The following is a 27,212-nucleotide window of genomic DNA, read 5'->3' as shown; positions in this document are numbered from 1 at the left end:
TTATTTTTGTATAAGGTGAGAGATAGGGATCCAGTTTCATTCTTCTGCATGTGGATATCTAGTTTTCCCAGCATCATTTATTAAATAGGGTTTCCTTTTCCCAATTGACGTTTTTGTATGCTTTGTTGAAAATCAACTGTTTATAAGCATTTACTTTATTTCTGGGTTGTCTATTCTGTTCCCTTAGTCTATCTGCCTCCTTTTGTGAGTGCCATGTTGTTTTGGTAACTACAGCCTTGTAGTATAACTTAAAGTCCAGTAAATACGATGTCTCCAGATTTGTTCTTTTTGTTTAGGATCGCTTTCGCTATTTGGGGTGTTTTTTGTTTCCATATGAATTTTAGGATTGTTTTTGCTATTTCTGTGAAAAATGATGTTGGTATTTTGATGGGAATTGCATTGAATCTGTAGATTGCTTTGGGCAGTATGATCATTTTCATGGAATTGATTCTTCCAATCCGTTAGCATGGAATGTGTTTCCATTTGTTTGTGTCATCATTATTTATTTCAGCAGTGTTTTGTAATTCTCCTTGTAGAGATTTTTCACCTCCTTGGTTAAGTATATTCCTAGTTATTCAATTTTCTTTTTTTTCTTCTTTCTTTCTTTCTTTCTTTCTTTCTTTCTTTCTTTCTTTCTTTCTTTCTTTCTTTCTTTCTTTTTTTTGTAGCTGTTGTAAAAGGAATTGAGTTCTTTATTTAATTCTCGGCTTGCTCATTGTTGGTGTATAGCAAGCAGCACTGCTGATGTGTGTACTTTACTGAATTTGCTTATCAAATCTAAGAGTCTTTTGAAGGAAAATTTTGGGTTTCCTAGGTATAGAGTCATGTCACCAGAGAGCAGTGAAGTTTGACTTTCTCTTTTCCAGAATGGATCACCTTATTTCCTTCTCTTACCTGTTTGCTCTGGCTAGGACTTCCAGTACTATGTTGAATAGGAATGGTGAAAGTGGGCATCCTTGTCTTTTTCCAGTTCACAGGAGGAATTCTTTCAACTTTTCTTCCTTCAATATGATGTTGGGTTTGTTGAGGGTTTTTATCATAAGGGGATACTGAATTTTATTGAGCGGTTTTTTCCTGCATCCATTGAGATGATCACATGATTTGTGTTTTTAATTCTGTTTATGTGATGTATCACATATATTGACTTGTGTATGTTTAACCATCTCGGCAACCTCGGGATGAAACATACTTGATCGTGGTGTACTATCTTTTTGATTTGCTGTTAGATTCAGCTAGCTAGTATTTTATTGAGAATTTTGCATCTATGTTCAAAAGAAATATTGGTCTGTAGTTTTCTTTTTTTGTTGTACCCTTTCCTGGTTTTTGTATCAGAGTGATGCTGGCTTCATAGAATGATTTAGGTAAGATTCCCTCTTCCTCTATCTTTTGTAATGGTTTCAGTAGGATTGATGACAATTTTTCTTTGAACGTCTGATAGAATTCAGCTGTGAATCCATCTGGTCCTGGTTTTTTGTTGTTGTTGCTGTTGTTGTTGTTGGCAAATTTCTTGTTACTTCTCCCATCTCGCTGCTTATTATTGGTCTAATCAGGGTTTCTATTTCTTCCTGACTTTATCTAAGAGGGTTTTATGTTTCCAGGAATTTATCCATTTCCTATAGGTTTTCTAGTTTGTGTGCCTAGAAATGTTCATAGTAATCTCAAATGATCTTCCCCACTCCCCCCCCCACTGTGGTGTCAGTTGTAATGTCTCAATTTCATTTCTAATTGAGCTTATTTGAATCTTCTCTCTTCTTGGTTAATCTTGCTAATGGTCTATCAATTTTGTTTATCTTTTCAAAGAACCAGCTTTTTGTTTCATTGATCTTTTGTATTTTTTGTTTGTTTGTTTGTTTAATTTCTTTTGGTTCTGCTCCACTCTTTGTTATTCCTCTTCTTCTGCTAGCTTTGGATTTAATTTGTTATTTTTTCCTTAGTTCCTTAGACTGTAACATTAGAATGCCAATTTGTGATCTTTTAAACTTTTTAATGTGGGCATTCAGCGCTATAAACTTTCCTTTTAGCATTCCATTTGCTGTATCCCAGGGTTTTGATAACTTGTGTCATTATTATCATTTATTTCAAAGACTGTTTAAATTTCTATCTTGATTTCATCATTAACCTCAAAATCATTCAGGAGCAGATTGTTTAATTTCTGTGTATTTGTATAGCTATGAGGGTTCCTTGTGGAGTTAATTTCTAGTTTTATTCCACTGTGGTCTGAAAGATAATTGATATTATTTTGATTTCTCAAAATTTATTGAGACTTGTTTGTGACCTATTGTATGGTCTGTCTTGGAGGCTGTTGCATGTGCTCATGAGAAGAATGTATATTCTGCAGTTCTTGGGTAGAATGTTCTATAATACTTGTTATGTCCATTTGTTCTAGAATATAAGTTAAGTCTGTTTTTTCTTTGTTGACTTTCTGTCTTGATGATCTGTGTAGTACTGTCAGTGGAGTATTGAATTTTCCCACTATTATTGTGTTGCTGTCTTAGGTCTAGTAGTAATTGTTTTATGAAAATGGGAGCTCCTGTGTAAGGCACATATGAATTTAGAATTATATCTTCCTGTTGAAGTTATCCTTTTATCATTATAAAATGACCTTTTTGTCTTTTTCTGTTGTTGCTTTAAAGACTGCGTGATCTAAGAATAACTATTCCTCTTCGCTTTGGTTTCCATTTGCATAGAATATCTTTTTCCACTTTTTTACCATGAATTTATATTGATCTTTACATTTTAGGTAAGCCTCTTGAAGACAGTTTATATTTGGTTTGTGATTTTTGTATCCATTATGCCAGTCTGTATATTTTAATTGGAGCATTTAGCCATTTACATTTAACATTAATATTGAGATGTGAGGTGCAGTTTCATTTATCATGTCATTGTTACCTAGATACTTTCAGTTTTTCTCATTGTGTTACTGTTTTATAGGCCCTGTGGATTTTATGCTGTCAAGAAGTTCTGTTTTGGTGCATATCAAGCCTGGCTGTTCTTGGTGTATAGGAATGTTAGTGGGGTTTTTTGGTATGTTGATTTTGTATCCTGAAACTTTGCTGAATTTGTTCATCAGCTGAAGGAGTATTTGGGCCAAGATTATAGGGTTTCCTAGATACAGAGTCATGTCATCTGCAAACAGGAATACTTTGACTATTTTGATCCCCTTTCTTTCTTTCTGTTGCCTGATTGTTCTGGCCAGTATTTCCAATACTATGTTGAGTAAGAGTGGTGAGAGCGGGCATTCTTGTCTTGTGCCAGTTTTTAAGGGGAATGCTTTCAGCTTTTGCCTATTTAGTATGTTGCTGGCTGTGGGTTTGTCATAGATGGCTCTTATTAGTTTAAGATATGTTCCTTCAATACCTAGTTCATTGAGAGTTTTTAACACGAAGGGATATTGAACTGTATCAAAAGCCTTTTCTGCATCTGTTGAGATGATCATGTGGTTTTTGTCTTTAGTTCTGTTTATGAGATGAATCACAATTGCTGATTTGCATATGTTGAACCAACCTTGCATCCCAGGGATGAAGCCTACTTGATTGTGATGAATTAGCTTTTTGATGTGCGGCTGGATTTGGTTTGCCAGTATTCTGTTGAGGATTTTTGCATCGATGTTCACCAAGGATATTGGCCTGAAGTTTTCTTTATTTGTTGTGTCTCTGCCAGTCTTTGGTATCAGGATGATGCTGGCCTCATAGAAGGAGTTGGGGAGGAGTTCCTACTCCTCAATTTTTTGGAACAGCTTCAGTAGGAATTATATCAACTTTTATTCATACCTGTGGTTGAATTTGGCTGTGAATCACTCTGGTACTGAGCTGCTTTTTGTTGGTAAGCTATTTACTACTTATTCAGTTTTGGGGCTCATTATTGGTCTGTTCAGAAATTGAATTTCTTTCTGGTTCAGTTTTGGGAGGGTATATATGTCCAGGAATTTATCCATTTCTTCTAGATTTTCTAGTTTGTGTGCATAGTGTATTCAGAATAGTTTCTGATGATTGTATTTCTGTGAGGTCAGTGGTATTACCTCTTTTGTCATTGCCAATTGTGTTCATTTGGATCTTTTCTCTTTTCTTCTTTATTAGTCTAGCTAGTAATATATCTTAATAATTTTTCCAAAAAAAACAGATCTTGGATTCATTGATCTTTTGAATGGTTTTCATGTCTTGACTTCTTCTATTCAGCTCTGATTTTGATTAGTTTGTGTCATCTGCTAGCTTTGAGGTTGGTTTGCTCTTCCTTCTTTAGTTCTTTTATTTGTGATGTTAAGTTGTTAAACTGAGATATTTGTAACTTTTCGATGTGGGCATTTAGTGCTATATATTTCCCTCTTAACACTGCCTTAGCTGTGTCCCAGAGATTCTGGTATGTTATGTCCTTGTTTTCATAGGTTTCAATGAACTCCTTGATTTCTCCCTTAATTTCATTATTTACCCAAAAGTCATTCATGAACAGGTTGTTTCATTTCCATGTACTTGTGTGGTTCTGGGCAATTTTCTTACTCTTTAATTCTAATTATATTGTACTGTGGTCTGAGGGAGTGGTTGGTATAATTTTCAGGGGTTTTTGTGTATTTGCTGAGCATAATTATATGTCTGATTGTGTGGTTGATTTCAGAGTATGTACCATGTGACAATGAGAAGAATGTATATTCTGTTTTTTCTGTTTGTGTCTTTGTTTTTTTGAGACAGAGTCTTACTCTGTTGCACAGGCTGGAGTGCCGTAGCATTATTTCAGTTCACTACAACCTCCACTTCCCTGGTTCAAGTAATTCTCTTGCCTCAGCCTCCCGAGTAGCTGGGACTACAGGTGACCACCACCACATCCGGCTAGTTTTTGTGTTTTTAGTAGAGGCGGGGTTTCACCATGTTGGTCAGGCTGGTCTCAAACTCCTGACCTCAAATGATCCACCAACCTTGGCGTCCCAAACTGCTGGGATTACAGGCATGAGCCACCAAGTCTGGCCTATTCTGTTGTTTTTTGGTGGAGAGTTCTGTAGAGGTCTAGAGGGTATAATAGAGACTGTAAGGAAGAAGCATTATTCGAAGTACTCCTTGCCTGTTTAACTCACCCCTCCTGCAGGAGTAGTTGGGGGCCAAGAACAAGTCCCGGTGCACTGTAGCCCCATGCAGGATTCTCAGCTTTCTGTGCCTTGAACCAGCATCTGTGGCTTCCTTCTGTCCCCTCTCAATGCCTTTTCTTTGAAGATTTACTAGGAGCGCACCAGTCTTCCCAGTGTTTTGGTCACTTGGTGGGATATGTTCCTCCTGCTTGCATGTAGTTGGCCATCTTGGAATGAACTCAGGATTAGCATTTTTCAAAAATTCTGAAAAGCTCCCAGCTTTTAGCACTTCAAATAATGCTCTTCCTTATATTCTCTATTATACCCTCTAGATCTCCAAGTAAACATTAGTTGTACCTTCTTATTCAATCCTCAACATCTCCTAACCTCTCTCACATATTTTACATGTCTATTGCACTCTGTAAAATTTTCTTGGCTTGTTCATTAATCCCTTTAACTTTGTATAATTTACTATTTAGTTCATTATACAACTCAACTCTTTATTCAACTTAGTCATTTATTGATTAAACAAAATAATTAAGTTTTAATTATTATGAGCTTTTATTTTAAGATTCTGTATTATCTTTTAAAATCCACTTGATCATTTTTATAGTCTCTTGTTTCTTGCTCACAATTTCAAACCATTACTTGTTTTTTAGACCTATTAAATACCCTTTTTATATCTCTAATAATTTCAGTATCTCAAGACTTTGTGGATATAATTATGGTGTGTTTTAGGATTTTTTAAAATCTTGTATTCCTATGGCCGGGCATGGTGGCTCATGCTTGTAATCCCAGCACTTTGGGAGGCTGAGGTGGGTAGATCATGAGGTCAGGAGTTCGAGACCAGCCTGGCCAATCCAGTGAAACCCTGTCTCTACTAAAAATACAAAAATTTAGCTGAGTGTGGTAGCGGGCGCCTGTAATCCCAGCTACTCAGGAGGCTGAGGCAGGAGAATCACTTGAACCCAGGAGGCAGAGGTTACAGTGAGCCAAAATCATGCCACTGCACTCCAGCCTGGGTGACAGAGCTAGACACCGTCTCAAAAAAAAAAAAAAAAAAAAAAAAAAAATCTCGTATTCCTTGCAACGTAGCTGCGAGGAACAGTTGAAGCCTGACTTGAATTTCTATTCAATTTCAGTAAGCTTTGTTCTTAATTTCCTTTATTCTATTTTCTTTTGGCTTATTGTATTTGTATTTTTTTTTAACTTACTTAGTTAAGAGTCAAATCATTTTCACTCTTGCTGCTTTTCTTGTACGTGAACTTAAGTCTATAAATTTTCTGTAAGCAGTGCTTTACCTAAATTCCACATTTTAGTTTGTAATATTTTTCTTATCCTTATAACAGATATCTTCTATTTACTTTAGTCATTTTTTCTGTGACCCATCAGTTATATAGTAGGAGTAAATATTTTCTTTTTTTTCTTTTTTTTCTTTTTTTTTTTGAGACGGAGTCTCGCTCTGTCGCCCAGGTTGGAGGGCAGTGGTCGGATCTCAGCTCACTGCAAGCTCCGCCTCCCGGGTTTACGCCATTCTCCTGCCTCAGCGTCCTGAGTAGCTGGGACTACAGGCGCCTGCCACCTTACCCGGCTAGTTTTTTGTATTTTTTTTAGTAGAGACGGGGTTTCACCGGGTTAACGAGGATGGTCTCGATCTCCTGACCTCGTGATCCGCCCGTCTCAGCCTCCCAAAGTGTTGGGATTACAGGCTTGAGTCACCGCGCCCGGCCTGAGTAAATATTCTCTATCCTAACAGTCTATTAGTTACTGAGAGTTACGTTTAAAATATCACTATTAAGGCTGATTTGTCAAATTCTACCTTCAGCTTTTTCACTTTCTGCTTCTCGTTTTAAAAGCATGTTATTCAGTACATACAGAATTAGAATTTTCATATCTTCCTAATGAATGGAACACGTTATCACTAGATAGTGCCTGCTTTTATTTTTGCCTTAAAGTCTATTTTATCTGTATAAAATAGCTATATCCCACACTTCCTTTAATTAGTATTTGCTCAGTATATATATATTTTTACTTTCATCTTCCTGTGTGCTTACGTTCTCTACTGTAAATGGCATATAGTTGTTTTTTGAATACAGTTTGATAATATGGTCATTTGAGTTATGATTACGTATAGATTTGGATCGACTGCCTTGTACTTATTTTTCTCTTTCGGTTTTCTCCTTTCTTCTGCTGAATTGCTTTCTTTCCTCTACTGGTTTTGAAATTTTACATGCTATTTTATTATTTTAATGGTTGGCCTTGAAATTTTAACATATATCCTTAATTTAAAAACATCTAAAGTTCATTAATGTCTTTAGCTTTTCTGCAATATCACAAAAATGTTTAAATGTTTAAAATACTTACAATTCTCCACAATCTCTCCCAGGCTGTCCTGTCCACCAAATCGCTTATCCAGTCCCCAATGTTCTCCCACCTGCCCACACATTGGTCTGCTTCCTGATCCTTAAATAGGCCATGCACATCCTCACCTTAAGGTTTTCCACTGACCAATTCATCTGCTAAAAACCACCTCCCCCAGATAACTGCATGACTCTCTCACCTTTCAACTCAATTTCAGGCTTTTCCTGCCATCTTAATTAAAATTGCACGTTTTTTAAGCTCTTCCTAGCAGCTTTCATAGCATTATTTTTCTCTATACCACTTATCACCTTTTAGTATACTAAATAACTTGTTTAAATTATTTGTGTTCTTCTTCCCCAACTAGAAGTTAAGTTCCATGAGGAAAGGAATTTGTTTTATGATTTTTTTTAAATTGCCATATCCCCAGAGCCTATGATTTTGGGCTCATAGTAAGCCCTTAGTATTTATTTGTTAAGCATTCAATAATTTCAGATCTCAAATCCATGTGACAGCCAGTTAGTGTCCTTGAATTGTTAAGGGATGCTATTTTTTTTTTCTATTGATCACCACCAACGCTGAGACAAATCATTTTATTGATGTCTCTTTATTTGGAGCATTATTTTTACTTAGTGTGTTTCGTTTTCGGATCCTTTATCTGGATATATTTCCTAAGTATGTTCCCTTTTCCCACTCTTGATTTAAAAATTGTCCAATAATTAAATATTTTTATCTATTTATGGTTCAGTTCATGAAAAACAAATGGGAGAATAGATATTGAGCAGGCAACAGCAGTGTCTGACACAATTATGCTGATGTTACAAAAAAAGATCCCTACTATATACTGTTACAGTTGCAAAAGCAAGTTGCAGGAGAATATGTATATGAGCTTGTTATTGTTAAAAAATAAAACAAACAAAAAACTGAACTTCTGTAAATACGTGTATTTGTATGTGAATGGAGATATTTTGAGAAGGCTATACACTAAACTAGAATACAATCAATAATACAGTAATTATCACATTGTAATTAATAAATAGGGATTGCATCTAATAATAATAAAACATTTACAAGATATCCACTATAATGCCAGGCACTGTTACAAGTGTTTTACAGACATTAACTAATTTAATCTTCAAAATCACTTTATAAGGCTTTACTAACATAACGTTATCCTTAACTTACATATGAGAAAATTGATATAGGAAGAGCTAAGTAACTTGTCTGAGGTAACAGATCTAATAAATGGTAGTGGTGGAGTTTGAACCCAGGCAGTCTGGCTCCCAAGGCTATGCACTTAAACCCCTACTATATCTACATCTCTCTCTCTCTCTCGATCTGTATCCATATCTATCTATAGCTATAGCTATTTCTATCTCTATATATAACCTATCTAGATAGATATCACAAGTGTATATTATTTTATAATTTACAAAGAAAGAAAGAAATTACCTTTCCTTAAATCCACTCCCAAATGGCAGTAGTAGTGGCAAAAGCAAGATGAAAGGAAAAAGAGGATAGGACAAATTCTAAGCAAAACCTGGCTATCAATGAAGATTGTCTTCAGTCCTCCCCCAACACCCCTTTGCCTTTGGGTGCTGTTGCACTTCTCTAAGAGATCAAGGTTCTCCCGATGCATATACCCAAGCCAGATAAAATGCTCAGAATTCTAAACCCCAGCTTTGTTCTGACTTTCCTCTGAAAGCAGCATCCCTATTTTTTTTTTTTTTTTGCTCTTCCTCTTCCAACTGAACTAGCTGTCCACCCACTTTAGAGTCATGCATTTTTTCTTGACAAGTTGATAACCACAAAATAATGGGATAATTGTTTGCTCTAGACAGTGGGAAAGTTTGAGACTGTAGAGAAAGTAACCCTATTGTTCCCATTCCCACAGAAATAGTTAACATTTGTATTGTTTTAAAGATCTCAAAGAACTTCCACATGCAGCTGCTCATTTAATTCAATCTTCATGATCACACTGTGATGGTTTTCATGCATAGTTTACAGGTAAGGAAACCAAGGCTCTGTGAGGATAACTAATAGTTATTACTCTACTGTGTTCTCACAGTTGAGTGGTAGAGCTGATCTCAAGTCAGATTATCCTTTTCTCAAACTGCAACAACCTCTTTTTTTTTTTTAATTTATTTATTATTATTATACTTTAAGTTGTAGGGTACATGTGCATAACGTGCAGGTTTGTTACATATGTATACTTGTGCCATGTTGGTGTGCTGCACCCATCAACTCGTCATTTACATCAGGTATAACTCCCAATGCAATCCCTCCCCCCTCCCCCCTCCCCATGATAGGCCCCGGTGTGTGATGTTCCCCTTCCTGAGTCCAAGTGATCTCATTGTTCAGTTCCCACCTATGAGTGAGAACATGCGGTGTTTGGTTTTCTGTTCTTGTGATAGTTTGCTAAGAATGATGGTTTCCAGCTGCATCCATGTCCCTACAAAGGACACAAACTCATCCTTTTTGATGGCTGCATAGTATTCCATGGTGTATATGTGTCACATTTTCTTAATCCAATCTGACACTGATGAGTTTCTTCACAGAATTGGAAAAAACTGCTTTAAAGTTCATATGGAACCAAAAAAGAGCCCGCATCTCCAAGACAATCCTAAGTCAAAAGAACAAAGCTGGAGGCATCACGCTACCTGACTTCAAACTATACTACAAGGCTACAGTAACCAAAACAGCATGGTACTGGTACCAAAACAGAGATATAGACCAATGGAACAGAACAGAGTCCTCAGAAATAATACCACACATCTACAGCCATCTGATCTTTGACAAACCTGAGAGAAACAAGAAATGGGGAAAGGATTCCCTATTTAATAAATGGTGCTGGGAAAATTGGCTAGCCATAAGTAGAAAGCTGAAACTGGATCCTTTCCTTACTCCTTATACGAAAATTAATTCAAGATGGATTAGAGACTTAAATGTTAGACCTAATACCATAAAAATCCTAGAGGAAAACCTAGGTAGTACCATTCAGGACATAAGCATGGGCAAAGACTTCATGTCTAAAACACCAAAAGCAACAGCAGCAAAAGCCAAAATTGACAAATGGGATCTAATTAAACTAAAGAGCTTCTGCACAGCAAAAGAAACTACCATCAGAGTGAACAGGCAACCTATAGAATGGGAGAAAATTTTTGCAATCTACTCATCTAACAACCTCTTTTTATATAAACTTCCTTGGCCAGGAATCTCCACATATATTATTAATGAATTTTGTGGCTAGAATAGTAAAAATTCACACCACCACTGGAAAAACAAAGCTTGAGTGTGAAAGAAATGCAGAGTGAAGTCAATTACATGGTACTGCTTTAATATACAGCTGCATATTTCTGTTATAGCAATCTGAACATCCTTTTAACCTTAGTTTCACTTTGGCTTTGACATTGTGTTTTATTATATGCATATTATTGGAAAACATTTATTCTTAAAACTATTTTTCCTTCTTTCCTAAATAGCCTCTCTGCTGCTTTTTCTTTTTTCTTTTTCTTTCTTTTTTTTTTTTGAGATGGAGTCTCACTCTGTCACCCAGGCTGAAGTGTAATGGTGCAATCTCGGCTCACTGTAATCTCAGCCGCATGGGTTCAAGTGATTCCCCTGCCTCAGCCTCCCAAGTAGCTGGGATTACAGTCATGCACCACCACACCTGGCTAGTTTTATATTTTTAGTAGAGACAGCATTTCTCCATGTTGGTCAGGCTGGTCTGAAACTCCCGACCTCAGATGATCCGCCCACCTTGGCCTCCCAAAGTGTTGGCATTAAAGGCATGAGCCACCGTGTCAGGCCCCCTCTGTTGCTTCATCCAGAAATAAAAGACGGGCTATAGCTGACTGCTGATTTGGGTTATATATGTTGGTAATATTGTTGAGTTACAAATACTTTTATATATAAAAGTTAGGTGTAACTAACTTTTAAAAGATACAATGTTTAAATGCAGAGAAAGATCTTATAAAAACAAAATGTGTCCACAATGCATCGCAGAGAGTTTGTAGGTTTAAGAAATGCAAACATAGGAAGTGTTTAGAAACCTGACCATAAAATGATGCAAGTGAAGTCTTTGTTCCTACCATAAACTTGAGTCAAAAGAGCAAGCAAAGATATCTCATAAGGTTGCTCAACTCTAAATTCCCTGAGAGATTTTTATACCTGAGGGAGAAGTTGAGTATTTTCACTGACACTTCAACCACCTTGCCCCCACAAATTTGTTCTCAACAAGTTGTTGAGCAGTATTGGAAAATCTAAGCAGTTTTTAATTGACACAATCTGACGTGGTACATTTTAAAGTGCAGCAACTGAAATGTCTGTGAAGCAGGTTAAGTTAACATAGTGATTGAGTCCTGGAATTGAGAACTAAAAATAACCCAAATGCACGTTTTAGGGATATTCCTTTGCCGACGATCAGGAAAAACTTCCTTCTCCTTGCTAGGATCCCAAATAATTGATAGATTAATCTTATAAGGCATAAGAAGTTTAGAACCTGGAAAAGCAAATGTCAGTCAGAGCAGTTTTTCATCAGCATCATTTTTATTTTCAAGGAAACTTTAAGTAATAATTGCGCAGTGTCCATACTGGTTTGTCACCTCTCTTACTTGTGAGATTTCCTTCTGTGCTCTATTTCACATACCCCAGGAGTAAAGGACCTTCCTCACACCTTTCTGCCTTCCGTCTCCCACCCCCTACCCAATCATTTCACTATGTATACATACATCAAGATATTATGTTGTACATCTTGAATATACACATTTTTAAAAAGAAAGGGCCACAATGGTGGTAGACGCAGCCTCCTCACTGTAGCTCCCCTCATAAGGTGTCCTGTCTTCCTCTTTCATATCCAAAATAATTCATTGTAATGACACCTGATTGTAACTTGCTTTTTCAAATTTGGGGCACTGAGAGGCAGGCTGCTTCTACTTTCCAATAAAAATATTACAAATTAGGCTGGTGCAGTGGCTCATACTTGTAATCCCAGTGCTTCGGGAAGCTCAGGCGGGAGGATTGCACGAGCCCAGAAGTTTGAGGATGCAGTGAGTTGCAATTGCACCACTGCATTCCAGCCTGGGTGACAGAGTGAGAACCTGTTTCTGAAAAAAACAAAAAACAAAAACACAAATTAGCAAGCACCCCCAAATTCTCATAATGTAGATCAAGATTTGAGGGCTCCAGGACATCTCATGCATTCATTCTCTCTCCTTGAATAGATTATCTGTTCTTATATAGCTCATATGGATTATTTCTTTTCTCTTTTTTTTTTTTTTTTGAGACAGAGTCTGGCTCTGTCGCCCAGACTGGAGTGCAGTGGCACGATCTCGGCTCACTGCAAGCTCCGCCTCCCGGGTTCACGCCATTCTCCAGCCTCAACCTCCGGAGTAGCTGGGACTACAGGCACCCGCCACCACGCCTGGCTAATTTTTTGTATTTTTGGTAGAGACGGGGTTTCACCGTGTTAGCCAGGGTGGTCTCGATCTCCTGACCTCATGATCTGCCCGCCTCAGCCTCCCAAAGTGCTGGGATTACAGGCATGAGCAACTGCACCCGGCCTCATGTGGATTATTTCTTTAGCACTAAATAGCCCAAATCTCATAAAACCATGTGCTTTTGGATGCTATTTGTCAAAACTTCCTGCTTTCCTAATGAAGGAAGGATTGGTAGGAGGCAAATGATTCCGAAACATACTCACCTGCAGGTCTGGATTGTCCAAAAATCAACCTAGTGTAGCTTCCAAACTGATGTTGGAATTACTCTCCACAGATGTTTGAATATTGAGCCTCTGCCTGAAATGCTGAAGTCAGTGGGCCAGAGAGAAAGAGCTCATTACTTTTTAAAGTGTCTGTTCACGTTCCTGGGGCAGTCTCTTGACATCACACCATTAACTCCTCTACTATATTGTTTCTCTAGTTGTCTTAGCTTTGTTCCTGGAGTCAGCCAAGAAAACACTCTTTATTTCCACTTGCATATATTGTGACCTGTACATTTATTTTTTACTGTACAGACTCTTTATAGGCCCTTTTGTAAAGTTCCATGTTCTCAGGGAGTGGTGTCAACATTGAAGATGTCTCATATACCAGTTACTAGAATCATATTAACTTTAAATGAAATATAATTACTTCTGCAACTGCAGAGACTAAGATGAAAATAAAGCTTCAAGCTTGAAGCAAATGTATTTACACACACTCTTACATACACAGACTCACACACTGCCCTGATGTTTATCGCCCCTTTGATTTCATGGTCTGTGATCTGGTTTGTGGCTTCCAAAATTGTACATTGCTGTGGCGAGTTCGTCCTTGAAGATATTTAGCTCTCTTACTTGAATACTTCATATAAACTTTTGCTATGTGTGAGGCTTACCATTTATCTCATTATCTCCCCAGTACTGAGACTTTTTAAATTAAAACTTTCTGTTTGACAGTTCAAGAATTTTGAAATAACAAGTTATGCTTAGTATAAAAGATGAACCATGAAAAATTTCAGTTGAAATTTATTTAATCCACCACTGCTTCACTCCTCATGGAATCTGATGATGAATTGAAAAGAAAAACTCCAATCATGTAATTGTTTTCCATTTCATTGAGATTTGGATATTACCCACTGAGAATGAGAGGTAATTATTTTTAATAACGGTGACAAACAAAATTAGAGGCACTTCATTTACTAATTAAAATTCTTCCCTTGATTTAAAAGCAAATGTGAACGGAAGTTCTGAACTGTTTTTTTAATGTATTTGACCTCCAGGCTGAATACTGGCTTTATAGGCTAAGCTACAAGCAATGGGATATTTTAAAGAAGCCACGATAATTGAGTATCATTTAACTCACTTGTTAGAAGAAGTTCACTCCTATTTTTCCTCTTGCTCATAGTTTTGTAAGGGAATGTCCATATATCACTTCCTAAGAACACATCATGAAGATACCTTCAGCCTTTCTCCTTGTTAACAAAGTCCTGCGAAGGCGTTGTTTGTTTGTAATGAAGGAAAAAGAACCCTCAGGAGAATGCCTCACCTGCATATGTTTTCATTTAACAGAAAAGATGACTCCACAGGGTGAGTGTTCTGTAGCTGAGACCTTAACCCCAGAGGAAGAGCATCAAATGAAGAGGATGATGGCAAAGCGGGAAAAGATCATCAAGGAGCTGATACAGACGGAAAAGGATTATCTCAATGATCTAGAGCTGTGTGTTAGGGAAGTGGTTCAGCCCCTGAGAAATAAAAAGGTAATTCATATTTGAGATTTTTATTTTTTTCAATTTTTTCTCTCCTACATCCTAAATAGGATCACTAGCACCATGAAATTGAAGCACTCAGGTGTATCAGCGGGATGATGTGTCTTTCTCCCCAAAACAGCACTGTTCTCAGCTCTGGGGTTACAGTTTAGTACAAAACGAAGTCCTGCCCTTGTGGAGTTCACTTTCTAGTGCAGAAAAGGAGGAGTCAGACAATACACAATAAATAAATAAGCAAACACAGTTAAGATATGTTTTATGGTGTGAAGTATAGCTGAGAAAACTAAAGCAGGGAAAAGGAATGAAATATGGGGACAAGGCCAGGCACGGTGGCTCATGCCTGGAAGGAATCCCAGCACTTTGGGAGGTCGAGGCAGGTGGATCACCTGAGGTCAGGAGTTCAAGACCAGCCTGGCCAACATGGTGAAACCCCATCTCTACAAAATTACAAAATACCAGAAAATTAGCTGGGCATGGTGGCACACGCCTGTAATCCCAGCTACTTGGGAGGCTGAGGCAGGAGAATTGCTTGAACCCGGGAGACGGAGGTTGCAATGAGCCGAGATCACGCCATTGCACTCCAGCCTGGGCAACAGAGAGAGAGACTCAGTCTCAAAAAAAAAAAAAAAAAAAAAAAAAAAGGAAAAGAAAAAAATAAATATGGGGACAAAGGGGTGGTCGTTCTATTTCAAATAGAGTGTCAAATGAAGACTTTTCCAGTGGAGGACAATTGAGCAGAGAACTGAAGTAGGTAACAGAATGGTCCAGGCAAAGTGGACTACAAGGGCAAAGACTCTAAGTAGTGATAACTTATCATTAGGGTTGTAAATACACAATTCAAACAATATAGAAAAACAGAAGCTAGAAAGTGAAAATGATCAGAAATTCCATGGTCAAAGAAAATTACCATTAACACGATCAGACATATCCCTTCAGATATCTATTTGAACACTTACGTATACATATACATATACACATACATACACAAGCACATATATTTTTACATAAATGTGATCAAAACTACAAATAATATCTTGTAACATACTTGTTTCATCCAGAAATCTGTTACATGTATCTTTTCATGAGTACTAATATTTTTCAATATCTGTCTACTATTACAGTGGCTAAGATGTTTTGGGTGTTTGTTTCCTTATATCCTTAGAATAAATTCCTAGAAATTGAATTGCTAGGTCAAAGGGTATGCATATTTAAGATTTTGAATAAAACGGACAACTGCCAAACAGAAAGTCAATATGATTTTAATATTCATTCCTATTAATAATGATTCAGAGAGCATTTTCTCTGCATCGTCTTTAATGCTGAGAATTATTGATTTCATAAATGTTCTTTTGACTCCTTCTGACAAATATCTTCTCATATATTCATTGGCTTTTTCTGTTATTCATATCCATGTTTTTTGCTCTTTTAAAAAATGATGGTTTAACATTTTTCTTATTATTTTATGAGAACTTTCTGTATATTAGAGATATTCTTTTTCCATCCTACATGTTGCAAATAATTTTTCTGGTAAGTCTTTTGGTTTCTAACCTTGTTTAAGATGTATGTTTATTTTGTTTTTGCCATGTTTAGTCAAATATATCCAACTTTACTGATTCTGAGACTGGTATTTTAATATGTTACCCATGATTATAAAAGCATTTCTAGCCTGTTGTGCCCCCAACTACTTACAACATTCAGGAGCAGATTTTATATTTCTTAATACAGTACTCTTCTCAGAAATATTTTTTAAAAAACCATCTGGACTACAAATTAGGGAAAACCAGTATAGGTCAAGGCATTTCTGATACAAAAATTGTTTTTTGATCTAAGACAATGTTTAAAGAGGAGTAGCAAAGAAGGCGTGGAAGCCTTTTCTTACACAGGAAGTCGTCTTCAGTTTGACTGCCTCATGACTTTTATTTAGTACTGACTATATGTCAGATCCTGCTCCAAACACTTCATTAGCATTCTCGTTTAATCCTCCACAATTCCCTCCCGCAGTGCCAGAATTACCAGGCACTTTCTGAAAACCTGGAAATTTCTTATTTGTGATGTAGAGTAGAAGTAATATTGATGGTCATGATAAATTATAAAAAAAAGTAATATTGATGGTCATGATGCTCTTTAGTGTCATTACTAAGTATATAAATGTTTTCTGGTGTGTTTTATTTCATTTTATTAACATATAAACCAGATGTATTTGATATAACTGCTATTCTGACAGATATCAATGGTTACTAACATGTTCATTTACATACTTATTAAAATGTTGATTTTAAATGCACATGGCATCAGACTCTGTCACTATCTACCTTTCCTCATGGTACAGTCCTACCTGTTAACTCTTATTCTTTGAAAAATTTGGAACCTAGCCCACTGTGTCTATGTATTCTCACTCTCTCTCTCTCTCTCTCTCTCTCTCTCTCCCCTCCCTAATTCTGACATCTTTTTTAGGTTATTTCAATATTCATGCAAATAACCCATGCAACATTCGGGCCTCTCAGTTCTTTCACTTTTTCATATCCAACAATCTTTCCTCAATCCCATTCAGCCACTCATGCCAGGGTCATAACCTAGAACTTGTCATTACCAGCAACTTCGTCCCCTCAAAATCAGAATTTCAAGCTTACTATTCTCTGATGCCTAAGCCTACTCCCACTGGTACCATTTCTGACAACCTTCTGATGGCGCCGAGACCTCCAAGCTATGGACCTTACTACCATTTCACTCTTCATCCGGCCCAAAGATGCTTTAATTTATATGGGTCCTTCATTATAATCACTCCTTGCAAATGATCTCAATTCCTTTTTCTCTCTTTCTTTCCATTTACTCCCCTGCAGCAACTTACTCGGGTGAGGTTCAATTTTTCATCTACTTCACATCTTTACCTGTGCAGCAGAATTAATCTCTTATAAAATTCATGACCACTTGCTACTGGGGCCCCCAGTAATGTTTCTGAGGAGATTCTCTCACATCCTTTTCCTCACATGTCAAACACCCCCTTTTCTTCTCTCAGCCTATGCCCTTTCCCATCATTTCATAGAAAAACTAAAAACAATAAGATGTGCACACTCCCAACACCAAATCTACCAACCAGCTGCATCTCTACCTGTGTAAGGTGGCTTCCTCTTAATACCAGAAGCAATGGTTCCCGCTTCTACTGAAGGATGACTTCTCTGCTAGTGCAGTGGATTCTACCCCCTCAGACTTAAGGGTTTTACTCTGGCCTGTGTCCTTTCTGTCTCCTGAATAATTAGTTTACCCTCCTTATTGAATATTTCATAGCACCATTATCTACTATCTTAAAAACCAAAATCAAACACAAACAAGCCAAAAAAATCCTTTTCCTCGATCCTTAAGGAATCATCTATATTCACTGTCTATTTTAAAATTAAATGTAAAATATTTACTAGGTATAAGAGCATTTGTGACTAAAGCATGTTTCAAAATAAGCACAATTTATAAAAAATCTGTCCTTGTGATTGGCTAATGATCAATATAAAACACAGTAAAAAACATGCCCAGTTGCAGTGGCTCACACCTGTAATCCCAGCACTTTGGGAAGATCAGCACAACCAGGAGGATTGCTTGAGGCCAGGAGTTTGAGACCAGCCTGGGCAGCATAGGGAGATCTCATCCCTATTTAAAAAGAAAAAAATAGCCAAGTGTGGTGGCTTGCTTCTGTAGTCCAAGCAACTTGGGAGGCTGAGGTGGGAGGATCGCTTGAGCCCAGGAGGTTGAGGCTGCAGTGAGCCATAATCACACCACTGTACTGCAGACTGGGAGACAGAGCGAAACCTTGTCTCCAGAAGAAACAAGCAAACAACCAGAAAAAAACACCAAACATACAAGAAAAGTCTTCCTTTGAATTATTAGTCCACATTTGTATCAAATGGAATGAGTTTATTCAGTATGAAAATGTTGCCAATTTAAATAATCTGCTACATTGGTGAGTCAAATTAGCCCCACTAAAATGAATGTCATTGCTGAGCTGTATTCTTCTATATGCTCTCCAATTTTCGTTTGTGTTTTTACTTTTTGTTATTTTTCTTCACTTGTTTTTGGCTTCGTACGAAACTCTTACAAGCAGTTCTCAGATTGGTGTCTTAGACTGTCAAGTAAAACTTTTCCATTATAGTAACATTTATGGTCGTTTATTTGGCACATTTGGCTTTTGCTCTCAATGCTGTGAATTACAATTCTCACAGTTCTAACTCACATTCTCTAGGTTGTTTTATTTGAATTGTTTATAGATTGTTGATTTTTCACACTTGGTACCTTGTTGTTTAGGTGTCTTTCAATGCCTGTCTGCTCTCTGCCTTCCTCATTGTGGACTTTAATTTCATTCTAATAGTTCTCTCGACTAAGGTAGTAGCAATTGTCTTAAGGTTCTCAGAATTCTCATGTCAGATCTGCCTTTTTCCCACTTCTCAAAACTTTTAACCTTTGATTAAACAAATAAATGTTCGGGTACTCATGACTCTTATAAGCATTTAAATGAGTGCTGAGGTACTTAGTTGACACCACCAGTTCATTCAGTTCACCACCTTTTCAATGTTCATTAGTTCTTTCCTGTTCTCACCTCCCTTCTGGACATTTAACTACCAGTGTCTTTGAGCACAAACCACCTGTCATCACTGACAAAATTTGTAAATTAACACACACAATTTTCAGATAACTATAGCAACAATCTGCAAACTATGCTTAGCTAAACCTGGGGCAACATCAATAAATATTTTACAACTACAGGTTAACCTAGGAGAGAATTTGGGTATCATAGGATTCATCATCTTTTCTCTATAAAAAATCAAACTCAGAACACTCCCAGTAAAAACAGAGCAAAGCAAGTCTTTTATGTAAGTGAAAATTGGATGAAGAAGTTGAAAACTGAGGAAAGTACCAGACGTACCTGGCTTACCTGAGTGAACTTTTTGTGAATGAATCAGTGTACAAACAAATGATTGGATTCAACCCTTGACTGACAACTGTTCTGTGACAATCGTGCTGTAAACGTTTATCTTAACTTCAAGGCTTTTCTGTGTCAGACCTTTACTGAACCAATAATATATCACACTCAGCAGTTACTTCTTCTTTAATAGCAGCATTGTGAGAGGTTTTACAAAGAAGGCAAATGTTATTCACAACAGTTAGTGTTGAAACATTTAGTGGGGAAACAGGTTCTAGTTATTTATTATCCAAACAGGGCAATGAGAGATACTCTATGTTTTTGGCTATAAGTCAAAATAAATCAAACTAGAGTAGACTAATCTAACAATGGAAAGGACAAAAAGTGATTGAAAGGAATAGCTGGAGGAATTTGAGTACTATACTTATTTTTATTTTTCTTTGTTTTTAAATTATTTTCAGTTGCTAAAATTCACATAGTGCAAATCTACCAAAGATCCCAAGGGGGCTATAGAACCCCTCAGCTACTCGGTTTCCTCCCCTAGAGGCAAACTCCAGTACCAGCATCTTTTTACCCTTCCAACGATATTTTAAGTGTATGTGTTTGAATGCACACTTGGTAGATTTTATTTCTATAACAAGAAAGTTATGTGTATTTATTTTGAATTTGCTCATATTTGGTTTAATAATGTGCCTTATGCTCAAAAATTTGTATTTGCTAAAAAATGGTTTAAAAAATATAATTTTGCGGGAGGCTGAGGCAGGAGAATGGCGTGAACCCGGGAGGTGGAGCTTGCAGTGAGCTGAGATCAGGCCACTGCACTCCAGCCTGGGCGACAGAGCGAGACTCCGTCTCAAAAAAAAAAAAAATATATATATATATAATTTTGTATTGGCAGAAATCCAATTGGAATTTTCTGTTAAAATTTTGATACACTATATGGCAACATTATAGAAATAATTTTCACTAGAAACAATATATAGAGGCAAATAATCACCAGTAGTCTTGCCACTTAGAAATAAGCACAATAATTATTTTGGCTTATTGTTTATACAAACATACTGAAATATTTTCTGGAATTGTAATTATACCATACACAATTGTCCCTCAGTATCTGCGGGGCATTGATTCCAGGACCAACCAAGGATACCAAAATACATGGAAGCTTAAGTGTCTGATATGAAATGCAATGTAAATGCCATGTAAATAGTTGTTATACTATATTGTTTAGGGAATAAGGACAAGAAAGAGAGTCTGTTCAATACAGATGTATTTTTTAGAATATTCTTGATCCACAGAGGACTGATTCTATAGATATGGAACTCAAGGATTCAGAGGGCTGACTGTATGCCATTAAGGAATATTTTCCTCTGAAGACAACAATATATTTACACATTTTATTTTCAGCCATAAATAACAAATATTAATTTAAATAGAAATTTTAAAAAATTTATTAAAATAAAGGACCATAAATTTGATGTTCATGCTCTCTCTGAATTCAGAGTTCTTGAATGTAAAATGGTGCCCATTACTGGTGTTATCAGTCGTACTTTGGTTAGCAGTGGGCTGTTTCAATGTCAGGATGGTGGGGACCGTATTGAGCAATTGTTCTGTGTTACATCCTACAAAATCTCTCCCTCAGGGTCCAAAGTGGGTGAGGAAAGCCCTGGGATAGGGAAACACAAAAGAGAGGGAGTTAGGGAGGGAAAATTCTCAACTGACCCCTTCTTCAAAGGAGCAAGGAAGGGAAGGCACTCCAGGGCTCAGGCATTCAGCTTCCTGCTTGTATCCCCCACCTCAAACCAAGTTGCTATAGCGTCAGCCATCATGTCAACCCTGACAGAGAAGGCTGCATGTGAAGAGAGCTCACCAACTCCCAGAGAACACAGTATAGATTCAAGTATCCCTAAAAGGAGACAGAGAGGAGGGGGATATAGATGTACTATAATAATAAAAATACTGTTCAAAGACCATAGTACAATGAAAATTGGTATATAATAAAGAGATAGTGAAAGTTCCATTGACTTCCTATGCATTTAAGCTATATTTACTGCCAAAGTATTCAGTGAAACTTCTATATCCCTTTGCTGTGTTTTTCATGGCTGCTCCTTCACCAGTGTGAGCCCATTGCTGTCCTATACAACAGGAACTACAGCTTCAGCACATGTCATGGGAATCTTCCAGGTTTCCATATCTTGCCCTCTCTTCCGATCCTTTCTAGCTGGTTGGGCATCCCTGGTGTCTGTCACAACACCTCAAAGCTAGGTTGTACCTCTATATCCAGCCCCTGGCTGTCTTGCTGTGGAGCGGTACTCCCAGAAATTATACAGTGCCTAGCGGCTCTGCAGAAGCCCTGGTGCACTGCTTGGTTCTAAATTTTAGCGTTACTCCCTAGATGCACTCTTTGAGATGAAACTCAGTTCTATCTGAATACTCTTACCACCCTTCTCTCCCAGCCCAGCTCCTCAGACCCACACTTGTCCATAACAGGAATTCAGACAATGAAATGTAATGAAATTTTGCTACTTTCATTGAGCAAAGGACAGCATTACTGTTATAGTAGCTCACTGAAATACAAGATAAAAGGACCAAGGCAAAAATATTTTATCTAGTAATTATCAAAATATAGCCAGTTTTCCTAGATAGATAGGTGGATAGATAGATAAATGAAGCTTCTCAAAGTTATTTGTGAAAATTTTGCCCACATAACAGATAGAAGAAACCAGATGTAAGCAAATATCTTTGAGCATGAATTTTCAATGTTCACAGAGGACTCTTGTCAAAATTGTTTTCTCCAGCTGTTACCTTCACTAAAAGACATTTACTATTTCCAGAAAGAATGGTCTTTCATTTTTGCTTAATAGGCAACTGTGGAATTCTCTCTCTCTTTCTTTTTAAATCACCCAGCTACTCTTCCCATCTCTGCTCACTTCCAGAATTTTCTGATTGTAGTCTGGGCCTGAAAACACATTTCATCTTGGCTCACTGACCACAACTTTCTTAAAGTTGGCTACTCTCTAAAACTCTGTCTCTTTCATGAAAGTGCCCTGAACTAAGTGGAGTTAAGGTATTGATTTCTCACAGACATGTCTTATTTATGCAAACAATTGCCTTATGCCATTTATAATACATTCTACCCCACAACATCAAAATCCAATGCATACATTCTATTGTTTTGCAAGATGTTACCCTTGGGGGAAACTTGGTAAAGGGTACATGGACTCTCTGTTTCATTTTTTTACAACTGTATGTGAATCTACAATTAATTCAAAATAAGAACTTTAATTAAAAACATAATGCCTTTATTTTTCCATCTTCCTCTCTTTCTCTCTTTAAATTACCCTTTTAAATACACATGTAAAATTTTACATATAAGGATAAAGTTTTTCCTCTGATCCTTTACCTTGTTTACTCTCCCAAACTTTTTAATTGATTAAAAATCAATTAAAAAATTGATTTTTAAATATTGTGTTTTCAGAGAGGTAGAGACTACATTTTAAGAATAAGGGTATACATTAGGTTGTTTGGAAGAAATTTTATAATGTATAAAATGTATAACAATCTCCTGTGTATCTTGGCTATTTCTCATGCTTGCTTGAAATACCAGAAATCCATGTAAACTGTAAAACAAACTGATGAAAAAGCTAAGTCCCTTTCTCCACTTCCATCTCCTATTCGATCCAGTCCCACCTACTGTAGAGTAAGGCAGTTCCTGAGATCAAACTCCTCAGTCACAAGACCTCACAGACTTTAGTGAGTACAGATATCCAAACCAGGTTGATAATCCCAAAGTAAAAGATGCCCTAAAAGCCAGAGAAAAACAGGGATTTTGTTCACTACATTAAATAAAAATCTGAGAAAAACAGCAATTCCTGCCAAGTATAATTGAGATGCTGGGAGAAATGACTCAAAAGAAATATACCTGCCTTTCTCATTCTACTTTGTGCTGGCTTTTCTAAACTAAGGTGCTGACTTGAAAATGTTATACTGCTGCTGGAAGTCTGCTTTACTATCGATACAAATATTCTTCAATCCTTTACAAATACCGATTTTCTTTCTTTTTTTTTTTTTTTTGAGACGGAGTCTCACTCTGTCCCCCTTGCTGGAGTGCAGTGGCCGGATCTCAGCTCACTGCAAGCTCCGCCTCCCGGGTTCAGGCCATTCTCCTGCCTCAGCCTCCCGAGTAGCTGGGACTACAGGCGCCTGCCACCTCGCCCGGCTAGTTTTTTTGTATTTTTTAGTAGAGACGGGGTTTCACTGTGTTAGCCAGGATGGTCTCGATCTCCTGACCTCGTGATCCACCCGTCTCGGCCTCCCAAAGTGCTGGGATTACAGGCTTGAGCCACCGCGCCCGGCCACAAATACCGATTTTCATGAAGAGTAAGATACATCACAACAAAGAATCCTGTAATCTGTATGTCCAGGGTAGAACTCCATTTCTTTATTTTATCAAAGACTTGATTTTCACCCTTTCTGTGGAATCCTAGCATTTATTATATAGTCTGGGCCATTGTTCCTCCATAATAAGGCCAGATACTTGAAGTCTCATAAAGTCAGAAAAAAAAAAAACTCAATAATTTTTTTCTTGATTTTCTGTGTGTTAATAAGGGCAGTTCCTAACCTCCAACAGGAGGTTATAGATGTGAAACATTAAATTTAAAAATAAAAGGCACAGTGTTGCCAACCACAATGTGACTATGTTGATACATAATATCTAACTGGCCTCTTTCTCAAGTACTGAAACCCAGTCATCACACTTCACTTACTTTCCCATTTTCCCCTGGAGGGACATTTCTGTTTTGTCAACCTGGAAAACATAGAGTTTGCTGTCATATTGGATTCAGATTTAGTTGGGTATGAAAGTGATGCATCAATATTCTAGTACATGAATTTTCTTTTTATGGGAAGAAAATCTCTTATCTTTGCTTGTTCAGAAAGTCTCAACTCAAAAAAATGAGGCATTCATTTTTATCCTTGTACTACAGTTTTATGATGGAAACTATCCTCCTTGTTGTTACATTTATAAACAGCTCCTAAGCTCCATTTCAGGACAGCTTCAGTGTTCTCTAATTTTTATAATCTATAGTCCAGATCAGAATCTGCTGGACCAAGTGAGGAGAAAAATGAATGTATTTCCCAATTCAGTGCAGGATTTGGGATGCCCAGAATTGAAAAACATAGATATGTTAAGCAGATCTGTTTTAATATCCAGGAAAGTCATCCCTCAGCCTAGGCAAGATGATCTTGTGCTCATTACTTTACTTCCCAGAGTGGAGATGATGTATAAACCACAATTTTCATTTGCTTTGTGTGTGTGTGTGTGTGTGTGTGTGTGTGTGTGTGTGTGTGTAGAATAAGCAACAAAATTTCAGTGGCTGTGATTATCATAATATTGCCATAAACTTCTCTAATGAAATGCCAGCAATGTTGAGGCAGCTTTATTCAGGCATAGATCAAAATAGCCATGCATATCACTACACGGCCATAAATTCTGGACTCCAAACAATAACACTGGGCCAGAAAGGAAGCAGATATTAAGAAAATAATTATTTTATTAATATGCACTTACATAAGGCACTTTAGACACAGGCAAGGTAGATGATTACATGAGTTAATTGATTAATTAATTTTAGGTCATTTAGAGTATGTAAGGATATATGAAACACATTTTTGTGTCATCAAAAAAACTAAGAATCCTTAGTGAGAGGCCTCTTATAACTAAGATAACTTGTAATGCAAAGTGATAATTGATAAGTATAGACAATAAGTGCAATTGGGGTTCAGAGAAAGGACAGATCACTTCCAGACAGATTAACTGAGCTATATTTCATGAAGAATGTGATATTTTCGTTGAATACGCAAATTAAAAGATTAAATGTTTGTCAAGTGCCTATTGCATGCAGTGCCTGCTCCTGAGCTCTGCGTGGGTATCAAGGAAATTTATGTCACAGTCTTGCCCTAGTAAAGTCTATAATGTGGCCAAGAAAATGACTCATAAACACATAAAACACAAATAACAATCAAAGATCTATTTCAAGGCAACACTAGAAGTGATCATGACAGAAGGCAGTCATGATTAGTTGTGCTAATTAGTTATGCAACAATTAATTGCTTTAGATATTAGCAGAGGGAGGCACTCACTTCCCTGACCTGTTGGCAGCATTTGACAAAAACAGTGCCTTCTGTCTTCCAGGACTCTACACACTCTTTGTTTTCCCCATAATCCTCTGGCTGCTGCTTCTCGGTCTCCTTTGCTGGTTAATACTCATCTATAAACACTAAAGTAATTGAGGGCTCCGCCTGTGGTCTTCTTCTCTCTTTTGTCCACATTAGCTCTATTGCAAATCTGATGTGGTTTATGGCTTTAAATTCCATCTACATGCTGATGATTGGCAAATTTTTATCTCCAGCCTAGACATTTTCCCTGAAGTCCTCCTTTGTTTCTCCAATTATGCACTCAAATCTCTACTTGATTGTCTACAAGGGATCTCAAATTTAGCATGTTCAAAACTGAGTTCCTAATTTCCTCTTTAAAAATTTCTCCATTGTATTCTATCTCATCTCAGAAAATGGCAGCTCTACCTTCCAGTTGCTCAGGCAAAATTCCCTGGAGTCATCCTTAACTTTTTTCTTTCTCTTAATTCCCATATTAGATCGATCAGCACATTATTTAGTTCTGCCTTCAAAATTTATCTAGAATTAGACCATGTCTCATCTCCTCTCTTACTGCCACTCTGGTTCAAGAACCTGTCAATAACCCCCTGGACTTTTACAACTGTCTTGTGACCCATGTCTCTTCCTCTACCTCGTTTCAACCAAGCAGCCAGAGTGATCCTTTTAAAATATAAGTCAAATTATGTCACTCTTCTACTCAAAACCCTCCAATGCTTCCCCTCTCACTCTGATTAAAACCTAATATACTCATGATGACCTACAAGGTCCTACAGGGGCTGGCCCTCATTCTCACTGATGTCATCTATTTCTACCTTCTGGCCTCTTCACTCTTTCTTGAACAAACCAGGAGCACTACTGTGTCAAGCTCTTTGTTCTTGCTGTTTACTTTGCCTTGAATGCTCTTCCCCAAAATAACTTCATAGCTTGCTCCTTCATGTCCTTCAAGACTTTACTCAGTAAAGCCTTCCTTCACCACCTCCATCTTAGACTGGATTCCTCAGAAGCAGAGCCTGATAAAAAGGATTTTTAGATGGTATTGATTTGGGAGATGATACCCTGAAATAGCAGTAAGGGAAAGGGGAAATGAGACAGAGAAAGAAGGCAATAGAGGGTACATTAATGAGTGGGTTAACTCTGTGGCCAAATGGGGCTCATTTCCCACTGGGACCTTGGGGAGGCTGTACAGAACACATTGTCCCATGGGAGGAGTATTTACCCTCCTCAATTCCTGTTAGACACTGGCTAAGGGATGCTCCTGGGAGTGTTAATTCCTGGCACTTCTAGCCTTGTCTGTGTGTAGGCAGAGCAGGCATCAGTGGTCAGAGAAAGCCTTTCGGTAGAAAATCAGAGATGCTTACACCAGAAGGCCTGCCACATGTTAAAGAACATTCAGAATCAAGGAGATATAAGTAAGGCATTGCCAGTGCTGCAGCCTTCCCAAAATTCCCTATCTTCCTTTTGCTGTTTTTGTTTTATCCC

General features: G+C 37.3%; 1 protein-coding gene across 1 annotated transcript in view; it reads left to right on the top strand.

Annotated features, from left to right (window-relative positions):
• LOC105486304 (Rho guanine nucleotide exchange factor 38) overlaps nucleotides 1–27,212 on the top strand; it is a 128,376-nt gene that overhangs the window by 25,387 nt on the left and 75,777 nt on the right. The window contains exon 2 of the mRNA XM_024794250.2: nucleotides 14,457–14,644. Coding sequence (XP_024650018.2) covers nucleotides 14,457–14,644 — 188 coding nt within the window. The remainder of the gene's footprint in view (nucleotides 1–14,456; nucleotides 14,645–27,212) is intronic.

The sequence above is a fragment of the Macaca nemestrina genome, chromosome 3, assembly GCF_043159975.1.
Source record: "Macaca nemestrina isolate mMacNem1 chromosome 3, mMacNem.hap1, whole genome shotgun sequence".
Taxonomy (NCBI): domain Eukaryota; kingdom Metazoa; phylum Chordata; class Mammalia; order Primates; family Cercopithecidae; genus Macaca; species Macaca nemestrina.
The sequence above is the reverse complement of the archived record's forward strand: the minus strand, read 5'-3'. Positions and strand labels throughout refer to the sequence as shown.